General features: G+C 30.7%; 1 protein-coding gene across 2 annotated transcripts in view; it reads right to left on the bottom strand.

Annotated features, from left to right (window-relative positions):
- The window catches only part of LOC125064289 (protein amalgam-like), a 32,179-nt gene extending 20,894 nt beyond the window's left edge, over positions 1 to 11,285 (bottom strand). For both annotated transcript variants that reach the window (XM_047671252.1, XM_047671260.1), the window contains exons 1-4: positions 11,158 to 11,285; positions 4,112 to 4,237; positions 3,235 to 3,341; positions 2,188 to 2,373 (exon numbers count right to left, since the gene is read on the bottom strand). In XM_047671252.1, the coding sequence (XP_047527208.1) occupies positions 2,188 to 2,373; positions 3,235 to 3,341; positions 4,112 to 4,181 (363 nt within the window). In that variant the 5' untranslated portion in view covers positions 4,182 to 4,237; positions 11,158 to 11,285. The remainder of the gene's footprint in view (positions 1 to 2,187; positions 2,374 to 3,234; positions 3,342 to 4,111; positions 4,238 to 11,157) is intronic.
- Between the last annotated feature and the right edge of the window lie 3,694 nt (positions 11,286 to 14,979).

The raw sequence follows: 14,979 nt of genomic DNA, 5'->3' as shown, positions 1-14,979 counted from the left end.
ATGTATCAATATTTCAGCACTGCATTGAAGCTCAAATCTTATTTAATGAAGACTGCGGCATGAAAACAGCGAGCAGTTGTTATTTTGAAAAGAAAATCGGCAATAATAATACAAAGTTAACGAATTGTATACACATATGGAAAACAATTCTAATTAGTTTAATTTTCACCTCGACATTGTTTGTAATATTGATCAAGAAGGAGAAAGTCGTTAAAGTAATTGTTAGAATTTTGGCAGTTTATGTTGTAATAGTTTTGGTCACACTGTTTTGCGTCGCACTGTCCACGAGCGGTACTTGGTATGCAACGAAAATTGGTATCAAGTGGGAAGATTTGGATTTTAAATATTCTATTTATATTTCAACACAGAGCGCTCACGCTTGCGGTATTGGCTGCGGCATAATTGGCTTTCTATCTCGCGACGTTCCGTTCCGCAGTCCAGCTACAATGACCGCGGTGACCACCCCACTTTTTTCCCTATTCACTACTCTTATGTTCGCCCTGATCATATTCAGTGGTATCAAAAGTGTATCATACTATCACGGGGAAGAGCAAAATATTCTAGAAATCGGTAACAGTATATTTTTTAATTCATTCGCTTCTATAGCGGAGGTCCTGAGTTATTTCAACGGTTTGCCTCTATGGGCTTTCATTTGGTTTTCGACAATATTCATTTGTCTATTAGTTAATATTGTGATACTGTGTTTATTTCTGTTCGAATCGTTGACGATTAATTCAAAAATCGCAAGGAAATATAAGAATATATGCTGTATTGGAATGTTATCTTTATTATGTGTTTTATCTTGTCCATTTTACTGTTCCGATCTTACGGTTGTTCTCGCAGATGTTACTGAAATTATTCAACTCACGACTAGTTTCTTCTTTTCCGCGGCAATATATTGGGTATACGGTTATCAGAAGCACAATGTGGACATTATATTTATGATTGGAGTGAAAGCAAGCTACTTTTGGAAAATTGCTTGGATCACGAATCCTATTTGGACAATGTTTCTTGTTTATATGCGATGGACTCGGCTTCTAGTGAAGGAACATAATAACTCGTACTTTATTGCATCATTATCGATAAACTTGGATGAATTATTAGTATACCTCTTCGTTGGTTTTTACTTTTTCATTGTGTTGGTTGGGATGTTCCTAGAAGTGAGATTTTTCCACAAGCACGATAAAATAAGTAACGTGTTTTCGCCTTTGCCTAATTGGGGACCTAGGGATGATATATTATTTAGAAGCAGGAATATGTTCGTCCCGGAAATTATGACTCGTGAATTTTTGTATAGACAAGTAAGAATTCACGGATACAGTCAGAGAAGGAATGTCATAAACAAGAAGAGCATTTCTAATTTAAAAATGGACCACGAATTGTCACCTGAAAACACTGAATGGAGTGCTTTGACTTCTAATTAGTGTGTATGCACGGTTCTATTTTTGGTTACTTTCAAAAATGGGAAAAAAAGATTACAAGATCCAAATTTAACTATGGCTAGCTTATGGAAGTATTGATGATTTTAAATTTGCAAATTATATAATATGCTTGATTAATATATTATGAACTTAACCAAATGCTGATTTTTTAGGCTTAGGTCAAATAACCTAACAGAGCCTTAAAACACAATCAATACTAATAATAAAAAGAGGTAAAGTGCTTATGTGTATAAAACGGCTAATGACACGTTTAAAAAAAATCACTGGTACATTCTTTCATCAGCTACATTATTTCCGAGTGGTATAAATTATATTTATGTTTTTTTTTTTTAATTATTATTATTAACAAACTGCACCTGTGCGAAGGCAGGGCAGGTCTCACGTTTAATATATTTTGAAAGCTATTGTAGACGAATAAATATAATATTACAACCAAATCGAAACAATCCTTGCAATTGCCTCCAATATACAAATTTATCTCTAAAGACATTTCAAGATTCATTTGTTTCGATTAGTTGATTTTTTACATAATATATTTTTCTTATTTTTGAATATGTACTATTATATATTATAATTAGTTTGTACCTTTGTATGTGGTGTCGATCTGCGCAATAATATTAAAATAAATGTTGTAAAATGGTAATATCGATATCATATATTAAATCAAATAAATATCATAATCAATACTTTCAATTATCGCCAACTGTAAATATTATCGAGTAAAATTAAATGAATTCGTAAATACCTGACTTTTCATTGGGTCCGTATTGATTTGACACATATATTGTCCCCGATCCTCCTCTCGCACGTTCTTAATGTGCAGATTCCAAACGGTCTGACCATTATGGGATACTCCCACTCTGTGATTATTAGTTATAACATGGACGTGTATCGCTTGGATAGCCTTAGTGTCCGCTTTAACCCACCCGACCTGCAAAATTGTCGATATTCATTTATACAGATAATAAAAACTTTAGTTGTTCAAGTTTAGAACATGATTAAATTAATGCTTAGGTTCATATGCTGTAATATTTACGAATATAAAAAATATTTTTTAAATATAATATCGTGTTTCCAACTGTTTTTTTGTTGAGTATGTCGACAGATCGTCCGTCGACATATTTAATAAAAAGCATATAATTTTAATAAAAGTTATTATTAAGTGTTACTAAAATAAATACATTACGTTGTATAGTAACAAATAAAACGTTTAACATTCAATGCTTACCTTCATTTAAATAATAAGTTATTATCAAAAATAAGCTGTAATGATAAATTAAAAGACGCAAAGAAAAATCATCATGATTTTTTTTCTCGTTCAATAGAATCAGCTTAACTAAAAACGAGAGCCACTATAGCCAAACCTTACACTCAATAAATCGATTCTCTATAATTTTATATTTAAGCACCTAGATTTCGATAAAACATAATCTTACATTCATCAACACTAGATTGATTTTAAATTAAAGACGTTTAAAAGGCACAAACAAAAAATTAGGTACATTTATTTTAAAGCCGGAATCGATTCGAGGTTTAATTTTTTTGTAAATTACAAAAAAAAAAAATCCTTTGTAAATCCATTATGGTGGCTTATATTCGCCGATATATCGATACTTCATCTCCCACAATTAAAAATAATCAAATTAGACTCATTAGGCTATAGAACGTACCAAAGTTTATACCTCTATATTCTAACCAGTTTACATTCTTCCCCGATTGCCCCGTATACCGTCTATTGCGTTGTAACAATTTCTATTTAAAATAGTTGGCACAGTGTTTGTAATAAGCTCACCCTATATCCACCAAGGTTATGTACTAGGCATCTGAATGTGGCATCTCGGCCTATCGAGACGGTCAGATTGCTTATGGGCTCAGCGAACTCGGGCTGGAACGCTTGACCTGCGATTAACGTTAAAGTTAATTGTCTAAAGTGGAATTATTAAAATTAATAATATCAAATCAATATTTAAATAAAACAATAACATTTTGTTTTGTATACACTATGCAATAGATAATATTAAACAAAAATTAAAGATGTAGTAATTGTCCCACTGCTGGGATAATCATGCTCGTCTCGAGAATAATTCTTAAATTATAGTTGGTAGATAACCATGTGGTATTTTAATCGACAGATCGATGAAGGTTTTCTTTATAGTGTTTTCTTTTAAAGTCCAGTAAGAAAATATAAACACAAAGCAATAGAAACTTAACGGTAACTCTAGTCCGACTGAGATTCAAATATTTCAATCACTCGACTATATTAGTTAATTGTTAAAATAATAAAATTATTATGTATTAAAAAATCGAATCGATTCAATAAATAATTAAATCGTGATATAGTCTTTTCAATGATACATATATTACAATTAAATCGATTATTTGCGAACGAAGGATGTATGTTATTAGATAATGTGTGATGTTTCCTGTGTGTCATTTGTACGTCGATATTGTTAATGTATAATCATTTAGTTGATATTTAAAACTGTAAAAAATATTACTGTTATTTATGTATTTTTACACATGAAAAGATTTTAAAGTAATGCTTAGATTTTACGTGGGAAGGGTATTAATAAAACAAAAAACCATCTACTTTATTTTACATACGACCTTTTTCATTAAATAACATTCACGATACATTTATTAGTACGTTTTTGGGATTAATGACTTACCGACAAGCTTCGAATCGAGGCCTAACATAAAAATTCCGATTAAATACAATGTCCAGCGCGGCTCCTGCATAATTTCTGTCACTCTGAACCACCGTCAGGTACTAAGCCGGCGATATCCATGTGTCACTGAAAACGATTATCATTTTACACTTACGAAATTACACTCGAATTTATTTCATTGGTCGAATCAATTTTTATTAGAAATCTTTTTGATGTAGCATTGTTTCATTTTTATTTTCGAAAGGTTATGAGTAAATATACCACTGGATGGTCATTCGTCGTATTCACTAACAATGTAATAATTCTACTTCTTAGACTGACAAACTTTACATCAAGTAAGATAAGATACCACTATCAGAAAGGTAATATATTTGGCAGAGATTCGACCGTTATAGAAGCGCTTGCGTTGGAGCATTCATGAGCGAATTTAAACAGTGAAAATCTTTGTTAAACTGACTTGCATCCTTATATGTAATATTTAAAAAAAGAAATTATCATTATTAATGTAATTAATATTTCATATAAATCAAAGTATAGTATTAAAACTATATATTCGTAGTTATAGCATAGTTTATGTCAGAAATGTACATGTATATAATAGTTATGTGAAATCAATGTAGATACTACTGGAACTAGTCTAGTTATTGAGTTAAACAATAGCACCTACATCAAGTTTGTGGAGATTAAATAAAAAAAACCGTCCAAGTGAGTGTATAACAATCATGAGATAAAGCCTGGCGATAGACGGATAGACGAACAGAGGGACGGACATTGGAGTCTTAGTAATAGGGTCCATTTTACCCTTTGTAAACGGACCCCTAAAAAGTATACGAAACTATTGATGTTTGGCGATAGAATAATTGATGTGTGGGTCGTACCCCTTCAGACGGGCAATAGTTTAATATAATGTATGTTATTTATTAATAAACAAGTTACAACAGTTGTAATTTGTAGAATAACTAAATTATTATTTTCGAAAGGGCTTAGGATTTTTCATATCTATTTTTAAAGTTGAAGCCGATTGCTACCTAAAGATATTTAGCAGCCAACTCCTGCATACCCCAAGATCCTTCCTGGGTGTGAATTAACCGAAGAAATCAAATCAATTCCAGAATTCATGACATTGTCATTTAATAAACATATGTAAGTAGCATTTGTCAGGTGTTAAAATTGGCACGTAAACCTAAAATCTCGTTATCAATTAAATTCAATGAAGAAATTATTATTATTATTATATCAAAATAAATCAACAGTTATTAGTATTATAAGGTTACTTTGTAATAATTGAATTTACGAGGAATGTTTAATTGTTAAGATTGAATTAATTCCCTCTTTTTTAGTATAAGAAGTAAAATTTCGTAAAATTTAAGCTATATAAATTTTAATACATATGAGAATTATTTAGGTATAATTCAAAAATAGAACGCCAAAAAACACAAAATGTCTAAATATTCGATTTAATATTCTTAATTTGGCAATAGCGTTAATACCAACTGAAGAACATAAGTGATGCGAAGTGGATAATACATAACTTCTGTTTGCATCTGTGTTGTATATACAGTATACATCCTGATAGAATTAAGGTTATTTAACAACAAACAGCAATTACAGCGCTTACGATAACATGATACGTTGAATAGACAAGCTATTTATGCTACTATCTCACGACACTTGCGATTTTATCAGCCCATAATGATTCACTGTTATGAGAACCTACACATAACATAACAGAAGCGAACACGATTGTCGATTCAAGCTGTGGCAGGATACGATCAAAGACCGGTAACTACATTTCCGCGAAAGAACGATAATGTTGGTGAAAAATTCGAGAGTCGCTTTAGTTATCAATAGAACGTCTACATATTGAAACTGCTAAACAGGTTTTTCGACCGCTTAGCCTTGTATAGAATTTTTCGAGGCACCTTATATGTTATCTAATACAGATAAGTAGTATATACAAGTTTTGGGAGATATATATTCATTTCGTATAAGTATAGTTTCAGTTCACTAAATATTAATGAAATCTTATAAATACAATTTTCTTGGTAGTAGGGCTTTGTAAGCTAGTCTGGGTAGGTAACACCCAATCGTCAGATATTTTACCGTCAAACAACAGTATTGTGTTCCGGTTTGAAGGGTGAGTGAGTCGGTGCTAATCATCTACCAATTTTTAAATTATTATCTCAAGACTTTAATAATTTACGATATTTACCGATAGCAAAATTTTGTCTGTCGCGTCTGGGTAGGCTACTCAGTTATTGTACCTGTTAAACATCGCTACGCTGTATTATTTGGATTGTTCCGATTTACAGATTAAAAGTTACAGACACGAGTAAAATAATAATTGATGGTAGATTTTTGTGCAAGCCCATTTGGGGACACTACCTACTCATCAGATATTCTACCGCCAAACAGCAGTACTCAATTTATTCAGCCAACATCAAAATCAGAATTTTTGGATTGAGTATATTTGAAATTTAATGACTTAGTGATAGGGCTTTGTTTGCACTCGTCAGGATAGGTACCACCGAATTGTCATACTTTACCGCCAAACAGTAGTACTCAGAATTATTGTGTTCCGGTTTGAACGGTGTGAGCCAGTGTAACTACAGGCACAAGGACATAACATCTTAGTTCCCAAGGTTGGTGGCGCATTGGCAATGTAAAAAATCATTAATATTTCTTACAGTGCTATTGTTGGGTTATGATCCATTTGCTCATACGCCTACCTATGTATATAAAGCAAAAATTGAACTCTCATAATTGACGCATTGACTGCACTAACGTGTTTATATTTCTTTCAATATCTCTCAAGCAAAGTAGAGTTGACAGCCTGTTAGTATCTTACCAATGGGCATAATTCTCCTCTTAATAAGAAAATTTGGAGCTTATCGACTACGAAACGTAGTTCGTGCTATGGGAACATATATGGCAGAGTTCCATGAAGTATAGAAAAAATCTTTAATTTGTTTTAGTTCAAAGCTCGAAATAAATAATTACATGCGTAGAAGATACTACGCCTTTGCGTATAAAACTTGTGTTTTATCTTGAGTGAACGTGAAAATTCTAATACGTATAGACGTAGCACTCACCAAAAGATGTGCCGTTTAGTTGTGGGATAAAAAACAAAAACATAATTTAATTCATATTTTACAACTGCCGAATTCCAATGAAGCAAGTTTCATTGTTTACACGAAATATATTTCATAATTGCCATTATTCCATCGTGATAATGACATTACACGTGCGAAAGGCTCATGTTATGTTATTGCATCGGTTCATAACCGCAAATGAACGCGAAATGTTAAAATCAATGATATATATGGGCGAATATTAATTATCCAATATTTGAGAGCAAAATTTAGGTCGCAACTGTGAATAATTTTTGTAATGTATTTTTTAATTATATTATTTTGGACTTTTGTCGAGGAAGCCATGTTGTAAATTTCATTTCGACTATTTTTATGCTCGTCGTTATTCGTACGTCCAATGGGAGTTGAATCGGCAACATCTCGTAACGATCCAACTTTTCTAAAATGTTAGAATTTTTGGTTATCTGGTCTGTCTCTGTCTTTATCTTCTAAATTCTAAATCTTTCGGGAGCGACCACGTTTTAGTTCGGCATAAACAAAAAAAGGCTGAAATGAGCATCGTACTACCGAATATATTAATACATTAAATAATATTAAAACGTTTACTTTCTATAAAAAAATAATGGTCTATAAAATCTTAATTTGCTTCCCAATTCCAAAAAACTGAACAAAATTATTTTCATGGAGCCTAAATAACAATGTTCATATTAATCTTTAATATAACCCTTTTATTATTATTATTATCTTTGGTTTCTAAAATTTTAATTTCTATAGTGATCACTCATATGTAAAACAAAAAAGCCCCTGTATAAGCTTTAAAGCTTCTTGAATAACTGACTTAGGATATGCGTTATTATATTCAATCAGTTTTGATAATTGAATAGGTACTCGTAAAACAATAAAAAAAGCCACATTTTTCAAACCTAATCAAATGAAAAAGAACTTTATTATTATAGGCTCGAAGAATTACTTCATTGAATCATCATTTTAAAAGATATCATTTCTTTTATATTTACTACCAGTAAAGTTATTTAAAATTCGAAGTGAAGATTATACTGCAACAAACTGGCTCAGTGCTTACTTTTCTCAGGTGAAATAAATAATCTCAGTTAACGATATATAATAAATTTTTATGTCCTATACGAAAATCAACAAATCGGAACGTAATGCTTTTCGCGTTTGTTTTATTTTGTATAATGTACTTAAAAACCAGTTTTCGACTCAACTGAAGCCAGAGGATATTTGAATAAGAAAGTTAAATGGAATTCAACACGTTCGATGCTAATTACTTAAGACGCGCCTAGCGGTCTATTTCGTCTGTACGTATTGTTTCGGCTTAAATCGAAAATTAGTCCCTCAAACAATCCTAATGATTGTACAGTATTTAACCTGAATCAATGGGTTTGTTCTTTTATAACTGTCTAAGCCAGGTTAAATGTAATATTGAACTTTTTAGGTGGTTTTTGTTTTTTCGAAAAAAACAACGATAAAAAATTTAAGTTTAAATAGTACTGTCATTTTTTTAAATATTTTATTTTGAAAAATAACAAAGATTTTAGATGTTTATTACTATTTCATTTACATTTTTTCGACTGAACTTTCAAATAATATGGGTATTTATTTATGGGTAACATCACTAGCCTTTATGAACGAATGAATTAATGAAGGAAATGGATTCATTTCTTACACGTCCCGCTATTAACTATGAATTAAAGAAAAAGCCTGTAAATGTTCCACTGTTGGGCTAATGCCTCCTCTCTTTCCTTGCGGGTCCTTCCAACGCGGGTTGATTGTCATACCCGGTTTTTCCCACCATGTTTTCTTTCGCCACCGTGCAAGAAAATTCAGACGTGTTTGAATTCAGAAACATCGGCTAAGATTAACGACGCCAGCGTTCAAACCAAATTATAAAACTGATGAGTATTGTTGTTTGACAGTAAAATAAAAATGGATTAGATAATGGGAAAATGAAAACTATAATATGAAGTCGACCACGGCAGTTTTTAAATCAATATACAAATTAAAACTGACTGAAGTGTTAGCAAGAAAATTATTCATTATTGAACTTATTCTTTCTGTCCTTTTGAAGCGAATGGATTCAATGAAACAGAATTCATTCGACACATGGAAGTTTCATTGTAAAATTTTCCTTCACCAAAGCGCCGCACTGCGTAGCGGATAAGAAATGAATTAAAAAAACAAATTAAGCAAATAAAAACTCAGTGGTCCTCACACGGCTTTAAACCTACGAGCTTAGGTAAAGGCTCACTTGTTCTGACCGCTCGACCATTTCGGTTCACTCCAAAATAAAAACATATTGAAAAATTTGAATTGCATTTATGCACATTTCGAACACATGGGTGATTGTGATAGATTTTAATCTTTACGAATATTATAGATGCGAAAATTGCTCTGTTTGTTCGTCTGTCTGTTGCCCAACCAAACCACTGAACTGAATAAGATGAAATTTGTTATGAGCTTGAATTCAAAGGAAGGACAAAGGCTACTTTTTTACCTGATACCTAACGATAAACTCCTAAAACGCAAGCGAAGCAACGAATTAGAACAAGTTATTTATGTAAGTTCTATATTATTTTTTTAATTCAAATATATGGAATAATATATTATTACTATAATTATTAAGAAAAACTATTTGTTACATATTTTATTTTTATTAATATTCGTTACATTAAAATATCAATTATATTTGTCTTTCTTTTTAAAGAAGTTTGTTGGTTGGTAGGGCTTTGTGCAAGCCCGTCTGGGTAGGTACCACCCACTCATCAGATATTCTACCGCCAAATAACAGTACACTGTATTGTTGTGTTCCGGTTAGAATGGTGAGTGAGCCAGTGTAATCACAGGCACAAGGGACATAACATCTTAGTTCCCAAGGTTGGTGGCGCATAGGTGATGTAAGGAATGGTTAATATTTCTTACAGTGCCTTTGTCTATTTTATTATTGTCTTTGTAAAAAAAAATTAAACAATTTTTTCATATCCAATGTGCCTTGACTAAGTTATGTCCCTTATGGCTATGGTTACACTGGCTAACTCACACTTTAAGCCAGTAAACAACAATGCAAAGTACTGCTGCTTGGCGATAGAATATCTGATGAGTGCGTAGCGTACTCAGATGGTTTTGCACAAAGTCGTACTACCAAGTTAAATACCCATATCGCACGCAAAATAATGATAATTTGTTTTAAAAGTATTTCGTGATTATTTAATATCAAATTCCTACTGGAATGTGAAATTTACTGAGACGGATTGCCAAAAAACTAAGCAGTTAGTTCTGTAGATATACGAAATTTTAATATATACTGTATTTAAATTAACGAAAAAGAATTACATGCCCTTATTTACGTTATATTTAATTTTGTATCGAATAATCCTTGCCCATTATTTACTTAAACAAGAACAAATGTTTAAGCGCAAATAATTTATTAATATAATTGTTCAAAATCATATATATATATGATTTTGAACAATTATATTAATAAATTATTTAAAATATATATATTTAATAAATTAAGTTTATTAAAATTATATCATTATAATAATTTATAATTATTTAAAAATAGTTAATATATTTTTAATTTTCTAAACTGTTTTATTATTATATTTTAAATTAGGAAGTTATAAATCTAGACTGAAATTCTTTATTCATTATTAATAAAGCAAGTATTGAAATCGTTAATAATATTTTATTTTAAATATTCAGAGCAAATTAAATGTATATCAATGTTGTATAAATATAAAATATTATTAGTAAAATACAATCCACGAATAACTTTGAAAAAAGAAAAAAGAATAAACAAAATCCCAAAAGAGGAAACCGAAGACAGCTGAACACAAATTCATAACTTAAAAACTTTTACAGCATGAAAAATAAACGAACACATTACTCGAAACGAAACACACGAAAGCGCTTAAGAACCGGTCAGAAACTTACCTAAATAAGACTAGAAACTTCAGATATGTTTATTGTTACTATTTTATTTCAATCTTAACACTCGGTTGCGTATAAAGTTTATCACGTGGCGTAACCGGTCCGGGTGGCGTGCGATCGGTACAGACGAGTGCGCGCCACACACTGGCGGTTTGCTCATTGAAATCTCGGCTCTCCCGTTATTCTTACGCAGATGTCCGCGTGATGTAAGATATGAACCGATAGATTTCGACTTGCCTTTAACGTTACATTGGCCACTTTGCTTGGCAAATGAAAATGTGTCGACATTTTTCACATCCCCAACAGCTTGTAATAATGTACGATCTATTCGTATGTTTTTAGCGATCGTTTTATTTAAAACTGCTGTCGTTATTATTTTACTGTGTTTGGAAATATATAAAAACTAATGTAAGTTATTAAATTCGGAGACTAAAAATTAAATTGCAGTTACTGTTGTTGCAGTTAAGGTAAATATTGTTTAAACTTTATGTTTGTGTTTTGTTTGTTAAATCAATTTATTTTATTTATTTATATTACAGAGACATTAAACCTAAAAATATAGCTGACATAATGGAGCAGATAAGACGACTTATTTTTATACTTAATTAATTGACTTAAATAAAATATTTTATTAGTTTGACAATCTTTGTACAAACATGAGGAGTTAAGTATCTTATAGCATGTAAAATATATAGGTTTTTTATAAAAAAAAAACCTATAATATATAACATAGCCACTTAGTATGCTATGTTTACTGACATTCATTGGAAATAATTATTACACAATACAAAAATATATATAGATGATAAAAACGAAGAGTTCGTTACAGTATACAAAAATTTTATTATATATATATATTTTTTAAATTAATTTGAGAAAAAGAGCGACAATTGAGTTTCTTATATATTTTTCTAAGTAGAATACTTACCCAAATTGTGTTATCTTAACATTAAAACAAATCATTCAAAATGATAAATCGTTTCATAGACTTTGAAAGGGGTGTATTATTCAAGATGCGCGACTAATTGTATGTTCGGAGGTAGAGATTAAAGAAAGAGTAAAATATGTCCTTTTGTTTTTTTTTTTATTATTTTACAGTCACTTATAAAATGCAAGACTTCTGGTCGAGTGATAGAAGACATATTCACAATCGTTCCTTTTCGTTCATTCAGTGATTCTGGAACGTGATGGAAGCTCTTGCTACGTCTACGGGCTGTATCTTTTAAATACACCGGCCTTTACATGGGTCACGGTGAAGTGAAAGACGGTGGTATTTTATATAACAGTAGATATGTCAATGAAGTTAATTAGTTTGGGGTGGAACATCCTAAATTTTTATAAATAAGTACTTTGTGATACTGATACTTGAGAATACAATGCCTTGAATGTTTAAGTATAAAGTTAATTATTTGTAGCTAGTGGCTAGCTGACTAATAAAAATAATATAATCAGATAAAAAAATATATTATGTACGAAATAAAAAATAAAATATATTGAAAATATCACTAAACATGACAGAAGTGTTAAGTACTAGAAAACAATGATTGTCATATGTTTAATTGGCAAATAAGTCACAGGATGATCAGTACTCATTTCCGCCTAAAATAATAATTGTAAGAAATAAAATACATTAAACGTTAAAAGCGCCGCCGAAGAGGTTAAATCTCTTTTATCTACGCTGGCTCATTTACCCCAAAATTGAAACACAATGAATAACAGAATAAATAACAGACAAGTTTTTTGTACATTTATTTCTTTATACATAAAATATTGATAATTTAGAACTCCGGTAGATTCTTATTATTAACAAAATTAACATACATGGTATGGTCTATTAGAATGCCAGCTTAAGTATCTACTACGTAATATATTAAAAATATAAATAATTGAACCAAAATAATTTAGATTTTTTGATTTGAAACATCTTTCCTCTAGGTTTCCCGTAATCTATGGGAGTGATTTCGTAAAAAGGGACGGAAGTTTGTAACGGGAAGTCGGCGACGCGCTCGTTATTGGAATTGACCAATGAGCGCGCGCGGTGCTTAAGCTGATCGTCAATACCAAATGATTTTCCGAGTACATTTAATGTTATTGTTGCTTATTTATTTTGTGTTACATTTATTATACAAATCGTCTTGCGGTTTCAAAATAATCCATAAACAAAATCAGTTTTAGTTTTTCGGCAAAAAAATGAAAAAATTTTTTTTTAAAAAAATGAATAAATTGTCCTATCGTAATATTTTCGGGAAAAAATATATATTAATAATATAAGCCTTAAAAAAGATTCACACTAATTCAATATTATACTTTATTTATTGCTATGTTATTAAATATTTAGTTTAGATTGTCGCAAATCATAAAAATATTATATAATTTTAATTAAATTAATTTAGAGAAAGAAGATATAAACAAAAAAAATATAAAATCTTGATACGTTTTAAAAAATCAATTCCTTTTTACTTTTAACCCGAATCCGATTTACTTTAAAGCTTTCTATCTCGAAATGAAGATAGAATAATTAGCACTTCCCGCTAATTTCCAAAGTTATTAATTGAGAGACGTTTGAAAGGAGCGTCATCTGGTCAGCCATGTTGAAAATGGAGGTTATCTAATTGTATGTGTAATACGACTAACAAAAGATTTTAGTCCATTGTTGTAATGTCGTATTTTATTCCTAGTTAAGCAGTAAAATTCAATTAAATGACTAATTGTTTAATTACTATCAATAGAAATTTATTGATGGTAGGGATTTGTGCAAGGTCATCTGGGTAGGTACCACCCGCTCATTATATAATTTACCGCCATGCAGCAATACTTAACATTGTTGTATTTGAAGGGTGAGTGAAACAGTGTAACTACAGGCAAAAGGGACATAACATCGCAACCAACCTTCGGAGCTAAGATGATGGGTCACTCAATATCCGATGAGTGGGTGATACCCAACCAGATTTGCTTGCACAAAACCCTTCCACCAAAAAATCTAATCTACTTTTAAATGTATCCCTACTTATAATTAACATAATTTATTTTTTTAGAAAATTATTTTTTTTTTAATTCAATGCTTTCAAAAATAGTATATCCGTATCATCTCGAAACTAATATTATTTAATATTTGTATGAAAACATTTTTAAATTAATTTGATTTGATGTAATGACATAAGATAATTTAATTGTTGTTTATTTTTTTCTTATTAAACAGAGTAAGCCTGTTGCCGCAGAATTCTGAGTCTAAAATATTTTCTATGTACTATTTGTAAATCACGGCTTTATACACGTTGGTGGTACCTTATCACGTTAGGCGTAAAAAAGAAGTTTATGTCCATTCTTAGGGTTGAGAAGGACACCCCAAAGAGACTGAGTAACTACCGCTGGATTTTTTATTTTTGAGTATTCTCCATGACATTTTTATATTAACAAACTTCAATATTTTTATTTTTCATATTATTATAATCGTATAATATTAATATACTATAAATATACACACACACGAACATATGGGAGTAGAAAGCAGAAACGAAGGATGACGGGATAAGAGAGCGTATCCCGTTAACCGTCACGGCAAGTTGATATTACCCCGAGCGAGCGCAATCGATCAAACACATAAAAATTAATCATTACAAAAATAAAATATTTATGTATTGATATATTATACTTTACATATTCGATAATAATTAAAAAAAACATAAAATTTTACAACAACAAGAACATACGAAGCATTTAAACTCTTAAACATCGGGGTATTAACAGTATTGTAAATACGCGTACTTTAGGTTAAACCAAAAACAAAATACAACTTTGTGTTTGCGCAAGCAAAATGTTTAAGCA

The sequence above is a fragment of the Vanessa atalanta genome, chromosome 1 (assembly GCF_905147765.1).
Source record: "Vanessa atalanta chromosome 1, ilVanAtal1.2, whole genome shotgun sequence".
NCBI classification, from domain to species: Eukaryota; Metazoa; Arthropoda; class Insecta; order Lepidoptera; family Nymphalidae; genus Vanessa; species Vanessa atalanta.
Note: the sequence above shows the minus strand (reverse complement) of the source record. Positions and strands in the feature narration are given on the sequence as shown.